Here is a 19595-nt window from a genome sequence, read left to right on the forward strand (position 1 = left end):
GCAACAGAGCAAGACTCCATCTCCAAAAAAAAAAAAAAAAAAAAAGGGAGGATGGAGTCATTAAGAGTCTGGGACCTAAAACTGTGGCCCAACTTAGTCAACACCCAGTAACCTTGGGCAGAGAACTCCACCTTGTCTGGTTCTCTGCAAAGTGAAGGAGATGGATTTGATGAGCACTTCCCCCAGTGTCCTGATGGCAGGACTGATAACACGACATTTTCACCAATGTTTTACGCTTAGAAAAGACACTGGCAATACATTCAGTCTCTAAGGTCTTGGAAAATTCCAATTAATCTATAAAGTCAGTGCAATTCTAACCAAATCCCAGAAAGATTTATCTGAGAACTTGGCAAGCTAATCCTAAAATTCATAGAGAGACAAGAAAAAGGCCAAGAATACTCAAGACAATTTTGAAAAAGAATGAGGGGGCAGACTCACTCCAGCAGATCTCAAGATGTTATACAACCATGGTAATACCAAGACATCCGCTGTCCTCTGGGGACACTGAGGGACATGCAGCATCCCTCTCCAAGAGCTGAGAGTCCTCTGAAAAACACTAACCTTTGCAGTACATAAGAAGGCCGCATAAACAAGATTTCCAAAATGCGGTTTTCAGACCACCTGCAGGAAGCCTGTATGGGACTCTTGTTAAAAATGTAGCTTCTGGCAGGGCGTGGTGGCTCGTGCCTGTAATGCCAGCCCTTTGGGAGCCACTTGAGCTCAGGAGTTCAAGACCACCCTGGGCAACAGTGAGACCCCATCTCTACAAAAAATATTTGAAAGAATAAAATTTAGCCAGGTGTGGTGGTGCATGCCTGTAGTCTTAGCTCCTTAGGCTGAGGTGGGAGGTTCGCTTGAACCTGGGAGGCGGAGGTTGCAGTGAGCCAAGATCGTGCCGCAGTGAGCCATGATCACACCACTGCACTCTAGGTGACAGAATGTAACTGTCTCAAAAAAATAAAAACAAAAAAAGATATATAGATATATCTATAGCTCAAAACTTTTAAGTAAAAAAAAAAAAATTTTAGGCTGGGCGCGGTGGCTCATGCCTGTAATCACAGCACTTTGGGAGGCCAAGGTGGGTGGATCATGAGGTCAAGACATCAAGACCATCCTGGCCAAGATAGTGAAACCCCATCTCTACTAAAAATACAAAAATTAGCTGCGCATGGTGCCGTGCGCCTGTAGTCCCAGCTACTCCGGAGGCTGAGGCACAAGAATTGCTTGAACCCAGGAGGCAGAGGTTGCAGTGAGCCAAGATCGTGACACAGCACTACAGCCTGGTGACAGAGTGAGACCTTGTCTCAAAAAAAAAAAAAGTTAAATGCAAATTCTCAGACTTAACACCACACCCAAGGAGTTGGAAGTTCTCCACGCTGTCCAAGTGATCTGTTTTACTCATTTAAGCTGGGGAGTCACTGATTCAAATGAATCAGCAGAAACCCATTTCTGGCTGCACAGTCAACAAGAGAAGTGCTATCGCCAAAGGCTAGCTAGCCATTGGCTAACCGTGGATCTATCAATTTGCAGCTGATGGCAAACAATTGGACGATGGCATTTTCCCAAGTGGGTGTGAATTTCATGACAGTACCAGCCCAGGACTTTCTCTACATTTCCTCCAATGAGTACGGAAGGTCATTATTAACCCAGTAAGCAATCAGTATTGCCAGTGGGATGGCTTTCCTGGAGGCACATAAATGAGCTTATGAAAAATAGTTATCGGCCGGGCGCGGTGGCTCAAGCCTGTAATCCCAGCACTTAGGGAGGCCGAGGCGGGTGGATCACGAGGTCAAGAGATCGAGACCATCCTGGTCAACGTGGTGAAACCCCGTCTCTACTAAAAATACAAAACATTAGCTGGGCATGGTGGCATGTGCCTGTAATCCCAGCTACTCAGGAGGTTGAGGCAGGAGAATTGCCTGAACCTAGGAGGCGGAGGTTGCGGTGAGCCAAGATCGCGCCATTGCATTCCAGCCTGGGTAACAAGAGTGAAACTCCGTCTCAAAAAAAAAAAAAAAAAAATAGTTATCAGGGTCCCCCCACCCCCAGAGATTCTGAATCAGTTGCTCTAAAGTGGAGCTGGGGATTGGTAGTTTTTAAAAGCTCCCCCAGATAATTCTAATAGACAGCCCAGGTATACCAGTGGGTCTAAATGTTTAAGAGAAGTAACGAGTCATGAAGACAGGTTTGTGTTTGCCTTTTGATCTCTCGTTTTCCCTTTGGAACAAGCCCAGCAGCTGGGAGAGGGAACGGTTATAAGACCACAGGGGAAGGAAGGGGCAGGGCCGCCACGTTGGAAGCACTGTGTGAAGCCAGGCTGGCTGTGAGGCCAGGGCTGGGTATAGTAGGGCTCTGTTGGCCGGCCAGGCAGTAACTGGAGACCACAAACAGCTCCCCTGTTGCCAAGCTATGGCTAGCAGACCCATCAGCTCCACCCTCCTTGCATGCGCTAAGGCCCCAGGGAGCCAAAGATCTTCAATACGTGCTGCCAAGAAACTCTGAAAAATGCTTTTCTGGCCCCTACAAGAAAATATCAGTTGTGCATTTCTTATGAAAGAGGACATGGAAAAATCAGCCTGGGATAGCAGTGAGGTCTGCCCACTGATCCCCACTGGCTTCCCCAGGCCAAGGAGAACTAGCGGTCAGTCCTGCCCTATCTGGGGAGTGAGGTTGACTTTGGTGCAATCCTGAATTTAACATCAAGGTCAGGGCTCCAGAATGAACCCTGCTCCTCTGCCAACTGAGCTGGCTCAGGGCTACTGGGAGCAAGAAAGCTTAGCCTGCCCACTCTCTGTTCTCACTCATGGGGAAACTGAGGCACTGACAGAGCAGGGGGCTTGTCCAGTCTTCCAGCTCTCCTGGGTTAGCCTAGCGGCTGGCAGTACCCCACACAGCCGAGCTGCCTAAGCCACACGGTAGTAACAGATGCGGTGCCGTGGTTTGTGGCCATTTAGCAACCAGTCAGGTACTTGGTTAAGCGGTGAAGCTACAACCAGGAAATCCATTTATTCCGGGGAAAGTCCTTCATCTGGGAGGTAGGGGAAGAGGAGAGAAAGATGAATGCTTTGGAAAAGAATTTGGAAGATAATTCAGAAAAAAACAAAAGTTTTATAGAGGGAAAGAGAAAAAGAAATGAGAGTGAGAACTCAGATTTCTTGAAGGGTTTCGTTCTTCTGTCATGGCAAATGCCACACATTCAGTGCAGCTGGGAAGCATCTCTTCTTCAAAGGAAAAACACGACTCATGCCCAGGAGGTGGCTTAACTATCCGCCCGGGGGAAGCTGCAGAATCTGGGTTCAGAGCCATCTTTGAAGTGTCCGTCCTTGGGGCATAAGCCTGTGTACACCAAGCAGGGAGTCATCCCACCAGGACACCCAGTGAGTCAGTTGTTGCCACAACCCTGGTTATGAGGAATAGTCACTATCACAATATTAGCCTCGACTCTTTAATTCCAGAAGAGCTCTGGGATTCTTTTCTCTTTGGCCTCTTATGAATTTAGCGAGCGGTGTGCTCATTGCCAGTTTTTCATGTGTCGCCTCTGGAGGAGAGGCACCATAAGGAATTTCACTGCACACCATGTGCAGAACTTCTTGAACTTGCCCAAATCATTCTGTTGGCATTAGGACACATGCATTATTCAGGTGAGGAGCATTGCAAGAGGTGCTGATGGAATGAAATATTATCATCATCCCTGGTTACTCTAAGAATGCTAAAGGAAAACCCAGGCAGTAAGGGGAAAATAGCTATCAAAGCAATACGAACATACCTATTTTCAGACCGAGAGACTTTAATCCCATGACAATGCCCCTGACAATGCTTTTATTTTTACCCCGTGAAACAGTGATAAGTGCAGTAGAGCCTGCTGTATTTTAAGAAACTGGGGCAAGGGGGGAGTAGCGAGTTCTGTGCCATACCTTGGCCAATTCAAGGTCATTTATCCATACAAACATTTTAAGGGGAAACACCAACCTTTCTTAAATAAGCTGCTTTAAACAACGAGTGTCTGTTTTCCTCCGAGAATGAATGAGGATGAACAGTGCTCCACCAGCCCTCTCACAGGCTGTGACTGGCACCTTCCCAGCCAGGCAGCCGAGCCCTCTCTCCTTTTTTCTTCCTGTCCCTTTCTCTAACACCCCCGTTTTGTCAACAAAGCGTTATCATTAGAGGATGGCGTGAAAGGTCACTGCACCTGTGCTCATGTGCTGTGTGCAGATCCTCCCTGAAGACGAGGCTTAGTTTGCTTTAAGACATTAGAAAATAACCCATAGTTTGGAAGCAGGGACCCAAGGAAAATGTTATTAAAAAAGAAAGAGAGAAAAAGGCAGGCAAGGAAGGAGAAAGAAAGAAAAAATAGAAGAAATGCACCTCCAGTCCCCAAATTCCAGAGAAAGAAATAAAGAGATGAAGGAAAGAAAAAGAGAAAGAGAAGAGAGAGAGGGAGAGGGAGAAAATGATGAGAGGGAGAAGGAGGGGGAGAGACAGAAATAACATAAAAAGAAAAAGAAAAGAAAAGGGAAGAAAGAAAACCAACCCCGTCCCCAAATTCCAGAGACCACGCTGGGGGGCCGGCCCAGGGCAGCGTCCGGCGAGGACGCTGGCGCCGTGCTGCCCCCTGTCGGCCACGGCGGGGGGCGCGGCCTCAGCCTGCAGGTGGGGTTTGCTTTTAGCTTCGCACACACACTTGAAAGGGCATAAAAGAGAGACGTGGGCTTGTTAAAGGGGTAGAGGATAAATGGGATTCTTAAAAAGAAGGATAGCTGTAGTGAGGATAACTTTCTCTGACATTATACTCCTCACCTCTCTAGCTTTCTCTGTTATAACTCCTTTGATAAATTTTTTTTAAAAAGATTTGATGGAGAGAAAGTGATGCCAACAGTACCTTGTGACCGTAGGGAAAGTGTCAGGGTCTGTGAGTCCCAGCTGTACTCCAGGGGCCTGCCCACCAGCCCCCAGTCAATATTTGATGAATGAATGTGACCCCGGGTTTCAATATCGGTCAAATGGATTAATGGAGAACCCACATGGAAACAGGAGGCTTGGGTCAGCTACATATAAGGATTACAGGAGGGGTAAGTAAAAATATCCTTTTAATAAATCCAGCCTTTCCTGATGACAACATTGCTAAAACACAGCACTGCCCAATACCAGATGATGGACTTACCAGAGCATGAGGGTCGCAGTGAATGGGCCATCGCTCAACTGCCCCAGGTAACTGGAAGCCGAACTAGGGCACATTTAGTAAGTAGGGGATGTCCTTAGGTCCACGGAGAGCCACCCATCTTCACAGCTGTTTAGTATTTCATCTGACTAGCTGCCTATCAGGAGGCGTTCAGGTGACTTCCAGTCCCTGGCTTTACACGTCTGTATCCCAAGGTGGCGCTTTTCAAATGAAATCCCTGAAGGGAATTTATTTTCTTCTGATTTACCCTCTTCTCAAATGTCAACTGCTGAAAGTTCTGGTAACTCGGGTTCTCCACAGGAAAACATCAGCTGCCTTCGGCCGGGGTGCCTGCATTGTACCTGCACTGGACTGCTGGGGAGGGTCTCTTCAAATGCCATTAGTGACCTACTGTGTCTATTTGAAAGTCACTTGACCTCCCATCCCCTGTTCTCCCTACTCGCTTTACTCCCTGCTGCAGTTTGACTGTGTCCCCGCAACAGTTCACGTGTGAAGAATTCAGTTGTCATGGTAACTCTGTGGGAGGCGGGGCCTTGAAGAGGTGATTGGTCAGGAGGGCTCTGCCATCCTGGGAGGGGTTCCTGGTAAAAGGATGAGTTCCACCCTTCCCTCTCTGTCTCGTCCACTTGCTTCCACCTTCCAGCGTGGGAGGACTCTTACCAGAAGCCAGCACCACACTCGGGCTTTCCAGCCTCCAGGCCATGAGCAGAATAAATTTGTACTCTTTTTTTTTTTTTTGAGTTGGAATTTTGCTCTTGTCGCCCAGGCTGGAGTGCAATAGGGTGATCTTGGCTCACTGCAATCTCCACCTCCTGGGGTCAAGCGATTCTCCTGCCTCAGCCTCCTGAGTAGCTGAGATTACTGGCGTGTGCCACCAAGCTCGGCTAATTTTGAACTTTTAGTAGAGACAAGGTTTCACCATGTTGGTCAGGCTGGTCTCGAACTCCTGACCTCACGTGATCCACCCACCTCGGCCTCCCAAAGTGCTGGGATTACAGGTGTGAGCCACTGGGCCACACCAACTTGTACTCTATAAATTACCTCATCTGTGGTATCTGTGATAGCAACAGAAAACAGGCTAGGACAGTCCTGGTCCCGTTTCTCTGATTTCCTCCTGACTACAGCTATCCACAGAGTTGTTTACTATAAAATAAATTTAGGTGTAGTCTCTTAAATTGTCTAGAGGAAAATAGTTAAAGAAAAAAGTAACAAATAAAGCCTAAAAATAAATTATTGTGCATTACTCATAACATAGAGAAAAGTTATCTTTAGATGACTACCAAAAATTGGAAAACATAACTCGTTAAAAAATATTTAGAGTACTGTACTGGTAGGTGTTTGTTTTTGGGGTTTCATCATAAATGAGTGATGTATATCTTAAACTCTAATAAACCTCAGTGTGTGTGTGTGTGTGTGTGTTTTTAACCTCAGTGTTCTTACAACGTATTTCTTAATATATCAATTTGACTTTTAAAAACTTACTGAGCAATCCAATTGACTTTATTTTTGGCATTTTCATTTTTAAAACTAAAGAGAAACAAACATTATGCCACAAAGTAAATGAAAAAATATTTGTGTACTCTGAAAGCTGAATGCTCTTTTCTAACAGCTCACCAGGTGAGGCGTGGGCTAGACGGAACATGACAGGTCCAGGATGAGCTCCCGGCTCCACTATTTCCTGTCTGTCACCTGGGGCCAATGTCCTCATCTCTCTAGGCCTGGCTCCAAACCAGGAGCACAAACCAGCTGTGGAGTAGCAGGGGCTCTGAAAAACCATCCAGATGCCTGTGGTGCCTCTTCAGGAAGCCCCACAGCCTTTAAGAGCAAATGGTGGCCAGGCTCGGTGGCTCACGCCTGTAATCCCAGCACTTTGGGAGGCCGAGGCGGGTGGATCACGAGGTCAAGAGATCGAGACCATCCTGGTCAACATGGTGAAACCCTGTCTCTACTAAATATACAAAAATTAGCTGGGCGTGGTGGTGTGCGCCTGTAGTCCCAGCTACTCGGGAGGCTGAGGCAGGAGAATTGCCTGAACCCAGGAGGCGGAGGTTGCGGTGAGCTGAAATCGCGCCATTGCACTCCAGCCTGCCTCAGTAACGAGCGAAACTCTATCTCAAAAAAAAAAAAAAAAAAAAAAAAAAAAAAAAAAAAAAAAAAAAGCGCAAATTGTGCCCTTCGACCAATGCCCTTGGTATGTCCCAGGTTGTCATTTGTGCTGAAGCTTCATTTTCTCAGTATCTGTTTTTTCCTCATTGTTGGAGAATTTCCCTTTCTGCTCTCAACTTAAAAATTTACATGTCTAGCCAGGCGTGGTGGCTCACGCCTGTAATCCCAACACTTTGGGAGGCTGAAGTGGGCGGATCACAAGGTCAAGAGATCGAGACCATCCTGGCTAACTTGGTCAAACCCCATCTCTACTAAAATACAAAAATTGGCTGAGCGGTGGCGTACACCTGTAGTCCCAGCTACTCAGGAGTCGGAGTTTGCAGTGAGCCAAAATCATGCCACTGCACTCCAGCTTGGCTCCTGGTGACAGAGCGAGACTGTCTCCAAAAAAAAAAAAAAAATTAACATGTCTTTGAAATAAGGAATATGTGCACATGGCAGAAAGTTTAAAAAATACAATAGTAAAAAGTAGGTCGCCTTCAGAGCCCCTCATAAGAGGCACCATGATACCCACGTTTTAAGGATGCCTGTGTGTGTACACATATGTAGGCATTTAAAACAGAATTTATCTTGTATACATGTTATGTCCTCTTTTCCCTTTTAACATAGAAATGGCAGCATGTGGCCGGGCGCGGTGCTCACGCCTGTAATCCCAGGACTTCGGGAGGCCGAGGCGGGCGGATCACCTGAGGTCAGGGGTTCAAGATCAGCCTGACCAACATGGAGAAACCCCGTCCCTACTAAAAATACAAGATTAGCCAGATATGGTGGCAAGTGCCTGTAATCCCAGCTATTCGGGAGGCTGAAGCAGGAGAATTACTTGAACCCAGGAGGCGGAGGCCACAGTGAGCCGAGATCTCACCATTACACTCTAGCCTGGGCAACAAGAGTGAAACTCCGTCTCAAAAAGAAAAAAAGAAAAAGTAAAAGGGAACAGCAGCATGCTATATACACCTTTCCCCGCTTTTTTCTGGCGCTTGATTGATCCAGTTATGACTTTTAGAGCTGCCTCATTCTTCCTTGTAGTATATAACATCTAACTCCGTGCTTATTGGTGGGTGTTTAGGTAGCTTCCCCTCTCTTGCTAGTACAGCAATGAACACATATCCTTGTACACATATCATTTGGCACACGGGCAAGTGTGTCTAAAGGGGAAATGCTAAGTCAAAGGTGTGTGAATTTAAAATCTCGATATTTAACGCCAAATTGCCCTCCATAAAAGTTGTGCCGATTCATCCCCCTGGACTTGGATGAGAATGCCTTTCCTTCACCACCTCGCCAATGTAGCCTGCTGGGTGCCAGGGGAAAAAAAGGGCTTCTCAGTATAGTCTCCACATGCACTTCGCTGATGCCTGAAGCCAGCGCTGCTTCCTGTGTCGTGCGATTGAGTCATCTGACCTTCCTTTCCTGGGAACAGTCCGAACTTTGCTCATCTTTCCACGACGTCACTGGTCCTTTTCTTCCTGATTTGTGGGCGCTCTTTAGGAATGAGCTCTTTGTGACTTGGGTTGCAAACATTCTTTCCCAGTTTGCCCTCTGTATTTTCTCATTTTGCTTTGCCAAGAAGAAACGGTGCATCATTATGTAACTTCATTTCTCAACCTTGTCTTTTATGACTTTTGGGGACTGTGCAGCTAAATAGGGGCCTCCTCCACTCCAGGATTATAAATATAATTGCTTGTGTTTTCCTCTGCTTTTGTGGTTTCATTTTTTACATTTAAATCTTTGATTCATCTGGAATTCATTTTCACAGAGGAGGGAAGGAGGCCCAGGCTGTCCCAACACCATCTACTGAATGACCATGTCTCCATTCCATCTGTATGGAACGCCACCTTCCACATGCCTGGTTTAAAACTGATCCTCCTAAAGTGATCCTTGCTGTGCCCGTCAGTACTCCTGACGTTCAGTCCATCTCCCCATCCGTCTTTGTCGGCATTCTCTCTGACTGCTGAGCCTTCAGAAACACCACCCTGAGGCTGAGTGCAGCAGCTCAGGCCTGTCATCCCAGCAACTCAGGAGACCAGGAGTACGAGACCAGCCTGGCCAACATGGCGAAACCTCGTCTCTACTAAAAATACACAAATTAGCCAGGTGTGGTGGCATGGCTTTATAATCCCAGCTACTCTGGAGGCTGAGACAGGAGAATCACTTGAAACCGGGAGGTGGAGGTTGCAGTGAGCTGAGATCACGCCACTGCACTCCAGTCTTGGTGACAGAGTAAGACCCTGTCTCAAAAGAAGGGAAAGAAGAGAAAGAGGGAAGAAGAAAAGAAAGGAAAGAAGAAAAAGAAAGAAAGAAAAACACAAAGAAAGAGAGAGAGAAAGAAAGAAAGAAGGGAGGGAGGAAAGGAGGGAAAGAAAGCCCACCTGACCCTGTGCCCAGCCTGCAGGTGGGAACTCCTCCCCCCAGCCCCCACCCTCAGACACTCCACCAAGGAACAAGGCCTGGCCTGGCACTATGGCTCATGCCTGTAATCCCAGCGTCCCAGCACTATGAGAGGCTGGGTCGGGAGGGTCACTTGAGCCCAGGAGGTCAAGGCTGCATGCAGTCAGTTGTGTTTGTGTCACTGCACTCCAGCCGGGGTGGCACAGCAAGATTCTGTCTCACAAAGAAGAAAAAAAGCGTGTCCCTCCACAACACCTTTTAGTAGACTCTCACTCGCATGGGCTCACTTTTCCTCTTCTCAGGCTGTCGCCCAGGCCGGAGCGCAGTGGCACAGTCCTCACTAGAGCATCCCCGGCTCACATTTCCCAAGTGGCTGGGACCACAGGCAAACACAACCACACCTGGCTAATTATTTTTATTTTTTTGTTTTTTGAGATGGAGTCTCACTCTGTCACCCAGGCTGGAGTGTAGGGGGGCGATCTTGGCTCACTGTCACCTCCACTTCCCAGGTTCAAGCGATTTTCCTGCCTCAGCCTCCCAAGTAGCTGGGAGTACAGGTGCATACCACCATGCCCTACTATTTTTTTTTTTTTTTGTATTTTATTAGAGATGGGGTTTCACCGTGTTGCTCAGGCTGGTCTCAAACTCCTGAGCTCAGGCAATCCACCGCCTCGGCCTCCCAAAGTGCTAGGATTACAGTCGTGAGCCACTGCACCCGACTCATTGATAATTGTTTTGTAGTGAAGGGGTCTCACTATGTTGCCCAGGCTGGTCTCAAACTCCTGAGCTCAAGTGATCCTCCTGCCTTGGCCGCCTGAGTAGCTGGGATTTACAGGTGTGAGCCACTGGGCCCGGCTGGGTCTCGCTTTTTCTAATCTTCCCAATAACCCAGGAGATGGTGAGAGGTGATCACAGGGAGGAGGGCGGAGAGGGCTCTCCTGGCAGGAAAAGGCAGGAGCAGCTGTGGCAGTCGGCAGTCTGGAGTCCCAGCCCAGCAGCCATCCCCTGAAGACTCTTTCCTTCAGCAAATATAAGCCACCCACCTCCATTTACCCATGGAGAGTGATCTCATCACTGTTGCTAAATAATATGAAAGATGATGCACATGACACCTTCAGCCACCTGCTGCAGCTGTCACTCCTGCTCCTGGGACCACCCAGCACTGAGGCTCCACACATGGGCTGATTCGGGTGTCCCAGACCATGCTCCCCAAACCTGTGCGTCATTGTCATCCATAACCTCCCTCTGTTCCCGGATCCTGCCTGGGGTGACACATCTGTACCAAGGGCAACTGAATTTGACTTCCCACACGCAGAACGCCAGGGCTGCTAACTCTCAATGTGTCCCCAGCTCTGCTCTGCTTCCTGAGCTCTGCTCAGTTGTCGTCACCTGTAAGCCTTTCAGGCAAAACTCAACAGGCTTGATACTAAAGCCATGATTTCCTCCCATAGCACTTGTTCCTAAGTCGATTTTCCTATTTTGCTCAAATATCATCAACAACCCAAGCCAGAAACATCGGCCCATGCCTTCAGGAGGCCATGTGCTACTCTTAGGCCCTCGGTCCAGCCTGTGGGCGGGCATGGGTTTGCCTGAGAGCTCCAGTCTAATATAGGAAGATGCAGGGCCAGCAGCTTGTGTCCAGAGAAGCTAGGCTCTGGCTCTGAGAGATTCCCCACGTGGCTTTAATCCTATTTGGCATATCGGATGCATAACACGAGGCTGGAGAAAGAAGAATGCCGTAGCCCATCCCTTTGGGTCCTGGAAATGGAGGGAAGAGAGAGGAAAGGCAAGAGCACCAAGTCACCAGAATGAATGGCACCACGTGTGTGCCCTGCGGGCTCCAGCTGGACAGGAGTGAGAAGGGTGGGAGGGCTCCCACCCGACATCCCCTTGTGCAGGGGCTCTGAGGAGGCTCCGCCACAGTGAGCTTGGTCCTCTGCAGAGTAGCCAGGCAGCAAGAGGCCCTAAAATTTGGCTAGGAGTCTTGAGTGTTGTTGAGTAGGTGGAAATCCCCCTACCCAGCAGCCAGCAGGTGGAGGCTCCAGGGAAGCCCAGATGTGTTTTAGACAAAGGCAGCACATTTCCCCTGACTCCTCACAGCACCCCTCTTCTTTAGCAAGCATCGTTCACGGTAATGCTAATCTCCGCTTCCCACCATGCTGCCTGAGTGAAGCCCTAGGTCCTTTGGATGGAAGCGTTGCAGCACACAGTCCAGGCCATGCCCCATGGGACACCTTCCTAAACCAGGGCGGCTGGATGGCTTCTTTGATCGTAAGTGTCAAGCATTTTTTTTTTTTTTTTGCTTTGTCTTTAATTTTTATTTTAGAGACAGGGTCTTTCTTGCTCTGTCACCCAGCTTGGAAGGCAGTGGCGCCATCGCAGCTCACTGCAGCCTGAACCTCCTGGGCCCAACCAGTCCTCCCACTTCAGCCACTGGAGTAGCGCGGAGCACAGGCACCAGCCACCACACTTGGCTAATCTTGAACAATTGTTTGTAGAAACGGGGTTTCGCTGTTTCCCAGGCTGGTCCCGAAATCCTGGACTTCAATCCTCCTGCCTCGGCCTCCCAAAGTGCTGGGATTCCAGGCATGAGTGCCAAGCTGCACCCTGCTGACAAAGCCGGGACCCAGCTCCGACGCCTGGCTCCAGCCTGACATCGACGCCCACCCCACAGACAAACACCTCGCCTCTGCCGCCAGCCCCCGCCCGGCTCGTGGCTCTCCCCAGTTTCCAAGCGCTTTGTACCCGCTTGCCATCAGCTGTCCCTTCCCTCAGTACTGCCTTTGCAGGCGACTTGCTCTCCTCCTTCGAGACTCAGCTCTTACACGAAGCCTTTCTCGACCTCTGTAGCCCTGTGTGGTCTCACCCCCTAGGGCAGCTCCTCCTGCTCCAGCTAGAGGGGGGACGGTGACAGGAGCCTGCTGAGCACACTGTAGCTGCACCCTGCCTGCACGCCCCCAACTTCTCCAGCCTTCCCCTTTTGCAGGCTGTCCCTTTCTTCTGAAATGACCTCCGTTCCAGGCCAAAACACTCTTGAAACTGTTCATGTCATAACATGCTCTGCCGGGTGGTGTGGTTTCTTTCCCAATTATCCCCACTCCTCCCTTAGGCTATTGAGCTAGAGGGGCTCAGAGGGCGCTTCCCAGGGCTCCGCTGCAGCAACCTCCGGACTGCAGGATCACTCAGGAAATACGTGGACAGTACCGCGCACCTCCAGCAGCACCTCCCTGGGCCCCCTGTACACAGCATGGTCCACATCACAGGGTCCCTGGCTAGTACCTTGTGGACCCATCCAACCTGGCGGAGATGAGGTGCTCAACAGATCCGTGTTGCAAAGGAAATACTGAAGGGTAAAGAGGGGAAGCAGGACTCTTTCAAGGGAGGTGGTGGGTGGGCCTTCGCGGTTTAGGAGTTGGCCCCTGGCGCTCCAACTGCCCCTCCCCTCCCCGCCCCACCGCAGCGCCTCCCGCACCCCACCCCACCCCACCCCACCCCACCCTACCCCGTCTCGCCCCGCCCCGCCCGCGTGCCACGCCCCCTCCGCGTCGCCCCCCGCAGCCCCGCCTCTGCCCAGCCCCACTCCACCCGCCCCACCTGCCCGGCCCCGCCCGGACGCGCCCGCCGCTCACCTGTAGGCCCAGGGAGACACGCTGCGCAGGTTGGTGGGCGGCCGGAAGCGGCGGTCGGCGGATCTGCCCCCTGCCGGGCAGCTCGCGTTGCGCGCCTGCTCGCGCGGCCCCAGCTGCAGCGCGTGGTGGAAGGCGCTGAGCACGCCAGCCGCCAGGCGCCCGTACAGCTGCTCCAGGAGCTCCTCGGGCCGGTCAGCGCAGCCCCGCGGCCGCGCCGGGCGCCTGCCCGCCCTCGGGGCGCCCGCGGCCCAGCCCGGCGGCAGCACCAGCAGGAAGCCGGCCACCAGCATCCAGACCTGCGGGACAGGCCACGCTCAGCGCCCGCGCGCGCCGGAGGAGCCCGCCTGCGCCCCGCGCCCGTGTCCCGCCCGCGGCGCCCGGAACCCGCGGGCGCCTCCCCTCGCCCCGCAGAGCCGGAGGCCGGCCCGGAGGATGGGAGCCGCGCGGGCTGGCCCTCGAGCGCCTTCCCCGCCTGCCCGCCGCCCGCGGGGTCCCCGGGGCCCTGCCCGGCGCCGGCCCGCGCGCCCCCGGCCCCCACCGCCACCGCCTCCCCGAGCCGGGGACCGCGCGGGGGGCTGGTGCGGGGCGCGCGTGCACGTGTGCGTGTGCCTGCCGGGCTGCTGCGCCGCAGGCTGCGAGTGCCTGTGACCCGCCGCGCCCTCACCCCTGGGCGCGCCATCCTCGCGCCGCCGCCAGCGAGGGAGCCTCGGAGCCTGAGACGCCCGGACCCGCCGCCTCGCAGACCCATCCACGCCCCCGCGCCTCGTCATCCGCCCGCCCCCGCCAGCCCGCGCGGGGTCCGGGACCCGCTTTCGGAGAGAAGCCCCCTGTGGCCTTTCCTCGTACCGGGGGACGCGGACAGAGGAGCTGACTGCGCGAGGTCGCCGCCCGGGCTCATGACACAGAGCGGCTCTGCACCCTTCGCCTCCAGGAGCTGAAAACATTTTGTCACTTGTGCAGTGTACTCACCAGGGCCCCCAGCATCTTCTTTCCCGAAAACGCTTTTAGATTCGCGCCGAGATGGGGCGACGCGGCGGCTCTTTAGTGGAGTAACTGGAGGGCCACGCAAACGGGGGCCCCCAGCCGCGAGTATGCGGCGGGCCGCGGGGGTCGGAGGGCCTGGGGCCGCGCGCTCCAGGCCTGTGCTGCGCCGCGCGGGAGGAGGAGAGGGCTGGCCCTGCCGGGCGCGGGTGCGGGCCCGACTGGCTGAAGGAGGAGTGGGGACTGGCCTGGAAGTCTCCGAGCAGAAAACTGGGGCCGACAGGATGGAGTTGGGGGAGGCCGATTTTGGCTCAGAGAGATTTCTCTAGGAAAGCAGTCCAAGAGTGGAACAGGCCCCTGCGAGAGGATGCACTCAGACCCAGAGGGATTCTCCTTAGAGCTACCTCTTTTGAGATTCCGTACTTCGAGGAAATTTAAAAAATCTCTATTTTTAATAAGGTGGGAGGAGGCTGCTTCTCCTTTCTCCTCAACAACGTGAAAATGATCCTGTGCCTCTATCCAACAAGTCTACAACAAAGCACTGAATACTTCCCCGACTGTCCCTTTCATGGCTGTTCTTGGGTATCTCTGATGACGATGTTGGAGAGTTCCTACTCCCTGAAAACTCAGTTCTAAGTGCAGGCGTGAAATGAGCCTGGTAGTCTGCGAATGAAGAAACTAAATGAAGAACTATATTATACTTCATAACACAAGACAACTTGCTTGCTTGTTCATGCTGCAAGTAAATGCTTAATGCTTCCTAGGTGGCAGGCTAATGAATATGATTTTAAAGCAGTCATGCTTTGAAAATAAACAACCCATCCCAGCTGTAAGCTTTTTGAAAGTGTACAAAATATGTAATTGATGACTCCCCAAATGGTTTGCAGCTTTGGTATTTGACTGAATTGTAAACCATTAGTTAAACTACCTTTCAGTTATGCTTTGTAGGAAAAATACTTTTCTAGGCCTTGAATGTTCTATAACTAAGGAGCTTAGTAATCTAGTTACTGCTGAAAATCTCACTGAAATCTCCGGTTTAAGCGATTTAAGCAATTTACAGCTCTTGGCAAATATTTGTTTTGGGTTATAAAACACTGTTTTTCTGACTAGTAAATTGTTCATGTTCTTTGTTTCCTTTCCAGTAAAATGGGAATAAAGGTTTCAGTACCCAAATAGTGCTTATTTTTATTGGAAAAAAGGAAATGTGAAGGCTTTTACGAGTATCATGAGAGCTTCGTAGAAATAGTCCGTCTCATTTCAGCATCCGTTCCTGTATGAGGTGACGTGGTACCAGGCTTAATTCTGCATATTATTCAACAAAATCCTTTCCACTGTGTGCTAGCATGGCAACTTCTCCTGCCCCCCAGCCCCCGAATTACCTTGGAAGTGGGAAGGAAAATATTTACTTTCCAGCAGTTTTCATTTTGTGAAAGATCACAAATGACTGAAAAATGCTCACCCATTTGGTAAAACAAAGTTCATCCTTGTGAGACTAATCAGTTGAGAAAAAGTTTTATAAATCAGTGCAAATGTTTATGAGTGCCCCTCAAATTTCAACATGTCTATGAAGATGCAAAATAAGCATGTTCATAAGTTCAAACCTAAGACAAGTGGAAATAAAGGGAACAAAATACTCAAAAGCAGGTGCATCGTGTTCCCTTAAACCTGGCACATCAGCTGTGTGGTCACGAAGGCTCAGTTGGAAGCCTCTCCAGTCCTGCTCTCATTCCCTGGTTTACTCCGCACCCCCAATACCAGCACGGCTGCAAGACTGCTTAGCGTGGGCCAAGCTGCTGGGGAACATCTTTTAAATCATCCTTAGGCACCGTAACTCCAAAAGCCGGTGTGTGGTTGGCTACTTCCATACTAATCTTCTTGGGTTACTGATGTTCATATCTACCCAAACTTCTTTCTCTCCCTTAAAGAGCTACCCGCCTGGGTGCTCCTGCTGATGGCGCTCCTCACTGCTGTCACCCTCCTGGTCACTCCCTTGATTCACTGATTTTAGCACCTGGAGTTACCGCTGTTCCTGCTGATCAATCCTGACACCTTAACCTGCACAGACATTTAACACACTGATTTCCAAGTGACTACGTTAGTTCAATTGTCTTTATTTCCCAACTCTTCTCAGCTGTCAGGTCATATGGTCATCTCTAAGGTTTCATCATCACCAATAACTGCAACGCATCCAAACATCTGATTTCAAGTACCCTATTCCCTGACATGCGCACCTTCTATTTTCGCCCACTCCTGCGGTTCTCTGCCGCCATCCAGCCTTCTCCCACTTCCCACTAACGATTCCACTCGAGTCCTTATCTCCTTTCTTATCTAGTTTAGATTTCACAGTTCAACACTGTCACCACACCCATGTAAACACCCTTACTTAATCCCTTTCTTCTTTTTCTCTTGGAGGTACTTGCCTAGAATCCCATCTCAACTCTTAAAAATCATACAACTGGGCTGGGCGCAATGGCTCATGCCTGTAATCCTAGCACTTTGGGAAACTGAGTTGGGTGGATCGCCTGAGGTCAGGAGTTTGAGACCAGCGTGGACAAAATGGTGAAACCCTGTCTCTACTAAAATAGAAAAAATTAGCCAGGCATGGTGGTGCATGCCTGTAGTCCCAGCTACTTAGGAGGCTGAGGCAGGGGAATTGCTTCAACTCGGAAGAGGGAGGTTGCAGTGAGTGGAGAGCACGCCACTGCACTCCAGCTTGGGCAACAGAGCGAGACTCTGTCTCAAAAAAAAAAAAAAAGCATACAACTGAGCTGAGTAGACTCAGTACTGATTTATGACCACAGTCTTAGATTAACATTCAACATAAGTATCCTATTACCCCTCTGCAACTATGGTCTTCTTGCAGTATCACTGATCTACATATTCTCTCTCCTCAAGTCTGCTGCCCCTTTCCTTCCTCCCACCTTCCGCAGACACAGGTGAGAGCCTTTACTTTTCTTCCAACCGCCAAATGCACTCGCTTACTCGCACCCAGTCTGATGTCTCCCGCCTTCTTTCCTGATGCATTTGATAAACCCTTTCTTGACCCCAAGTCCCACTCGACACCCCTTTACAGCAAGCGTTCTGAATTTTTATTTTATTTTTGAGACAAAGTTTCACTCTTAAAGATGCCCAGGCTGGAATGCAGTGGCCTGATCTTGGCTCACTGCAACCTCCACCTCCCGGGTTAAAGCAATTCTCCTGCCTCTGCCTCTCGGGGAGCTGGGATTACAGACACGTGCCCCCATGCCCAGCTAACTTTTGAATTTTTAGTAGAGACGGGGTTTCACCATGTTGGCCAAGCTCATCTCGAACTCCTGACCTCAGGTGCTGGGATTATAGCCACTACACCCAGCCTTGATTAGCATTCTTTTTCTATTGTTTCGTTTTCAACCTATCTATGCCTTTAGATAGTCACATGTCACTTACCAACAGGGACACATTCTGAGAAATGTAAGGTGATTTCATTGCTGTGTGAACACCCTGGATTGTACTTAAACCGAGTGTTGACTACAACTGCGGTCTTTGGTGTGTTGTTTAGGCTACAAACGTGTATGACACGTTACTGTAATGCATACTATAGGCGATTGTAACACAACAGTTCTTGTGTTATGTAAACATCGAAAAGGTACAGTTAGAATGTATTATAATCTTATGGGACACCATCATACATGTCGTCTGTTGACTGAAATGATACTGTGTGGTGCAGGACTGCATTTAAAATGTGTCACTTGTAAGTAACATATAGTTGAGTCTTGTTTAATAGTCTGATAATCTTTGTCACTTAATTGGAGTATTTATTTACATTTGCTGTATTAACATAACTAGCACTTACTAATTATGAATATAACTGTTTGCTTTTTATAATTACTAATGCAATGTAATCACGAATGTAATTGGGTTCAAGTCCTATCTTGCTGCCTGTTTTCTTTTTGTTCATCTGCTCTTTACTCCTTCACTTCTCCTTTGCCTGCCTTTCTTTGGATTAATCGAGCGTTTTTTATCATTATGTTTTGTCCTCGATTCACTTTTTTATTTTTATTTATTATTTTTAGACACGGGGTCTTGCTCTGTCATCCAGGCTGGAGTGCGGTGTAACTGTCTCTGAAAATAAATACATAGATAAATAATAACTAATCATCACAGCCCGCGGTAACCTCTGGCTCCTGGACTCAAGCCATCATCCTGCCTCAGCCTCCCAAGTCCATGCCCAGCTACATTCGCTTAAAATAATAAAAACAAACTTTTATTTTGAAATAATTTCAGACTTACAGAAAAGTTGTAAGAAGAGTAGAAAGGAACTGCACATACGCTTCACTCAGTTCCACTTTGCTAACATTTCTCCTCATTGCTTTTTCAGTGTGCTTTCTTCTGAACCTCTGAGCCACTGAGTTGCAGATATCAGGACCCTTTGTGTCACAACACCTCAGTGTGTATCTCTCAGGAAAGAAGACATTCACTTATGGAACCATAGTGCAATTCTAAAAATGGAGACATTTTACAGATACTTATATAGATGGTGTTCAGCTTAGGATTGTTCAACTATGATTCTTCAGCTTTGTGATGAGCTTATTAGGACTTACCTTATTGTTAAATCCTACCCTGTGGTAAGTCGAGGAGCATCTGGATTTAATGATAGTTTGAGTTATGATTTTTCATCTTTGTGACCAGTATATCAGGGTAGTAAATGCATTTTCAACTTGTAATACTTTTAATAATGGGTTTTATCAGGACACAGCTCTATCATAAGTTGAGGAGCATCTGTACATTCCTATTCCCATTTCACCAGCTGTCTCTATGAGGTCCTTTAAAGCAAAATTCCCCAGTCCCGGATCTCATCAAGGATCATGCATTGCGTTTTTTTTTTTTTTTGAGACGGAGTTTCGCTCTTGTTACCCAGGCCGGAGTGCAATGGCACGATCTCGGCTCACCGCAACCTCCGCCTCCCGGGTTCAGGCAATTCTCCTGCCTCAGCCTCCTGAGTAGCTGGGATTACAGGCATGTACCACCATGCCCAGCTGATTTTTTGTATTTTTAGTAGAGACGGGGTTTCATCATGTTGACGAGGATGGTCTCGATCTCTTGACCTCATGATCCACCCGCCTCGGCCTCCCAAAGTGCTGGGATTACAGGCTTGAGCCACCGCGCCCGGCCATGCATTGCATTTTCTTGACATGTCTCTTCAGTCTTCCTTCTTCCCCTCCCCTCCAGTCTCCACCCCTACCCCTACCCCCTCTCCTCCCCTTCCCCTCCCCCTC

The 19595-nt window shown here is 49.7% G+C and overlaps 2 protein-coding genes across 2 annotated transcripts in view; one reads left to right on the forward strand and one right to left on the reverse strand.

Annotated features, from left to right (window-relative positions):
- The window catches only part of IL17D (interleukin 17D), a 21699-nt gene extending 7788 nt beyond the window's left edge, over positions 1 to 13911 (reverse strand). The window contains exon 1 of the mRNA XM_032260133.1: positions 13360 to 13911. Within this exon, the coding sequence (XP_032116024.1) occupies positions 13360 to 13649 (290 nt within the window). The 5' untranslated portion in view covers positions 13650 to 13911. The remainder of the gene's footprint in view (positions 1 to 13359) is intronic.
- The window catches only part of EEF1AKMT1 (EEF1A lysine methyltransferase 1), a 150161-nt gene that overhangs the window by 122149 nt on the left and 8417 nt on the right, over positions 1 to 19595 (forward strand). The gene's annotated exons all lie outside the window — the stretch shown is intronic.

This window comes from Sapajus apella, unplaced genomic scaffold (assembly GCF_009761245.1).
Source record: "Sapajus apella isolate SASKATOON/1434 unplaced genomic scaffold, GSC_monkey_1.0 scaffold114, whole genome shotgun sequence".
Lineage (NCBI taxonomy): Eukaryota > Metazoa > Chordata > Mammalia > Primates > Cebidae > Sapajus > Sapajus apella.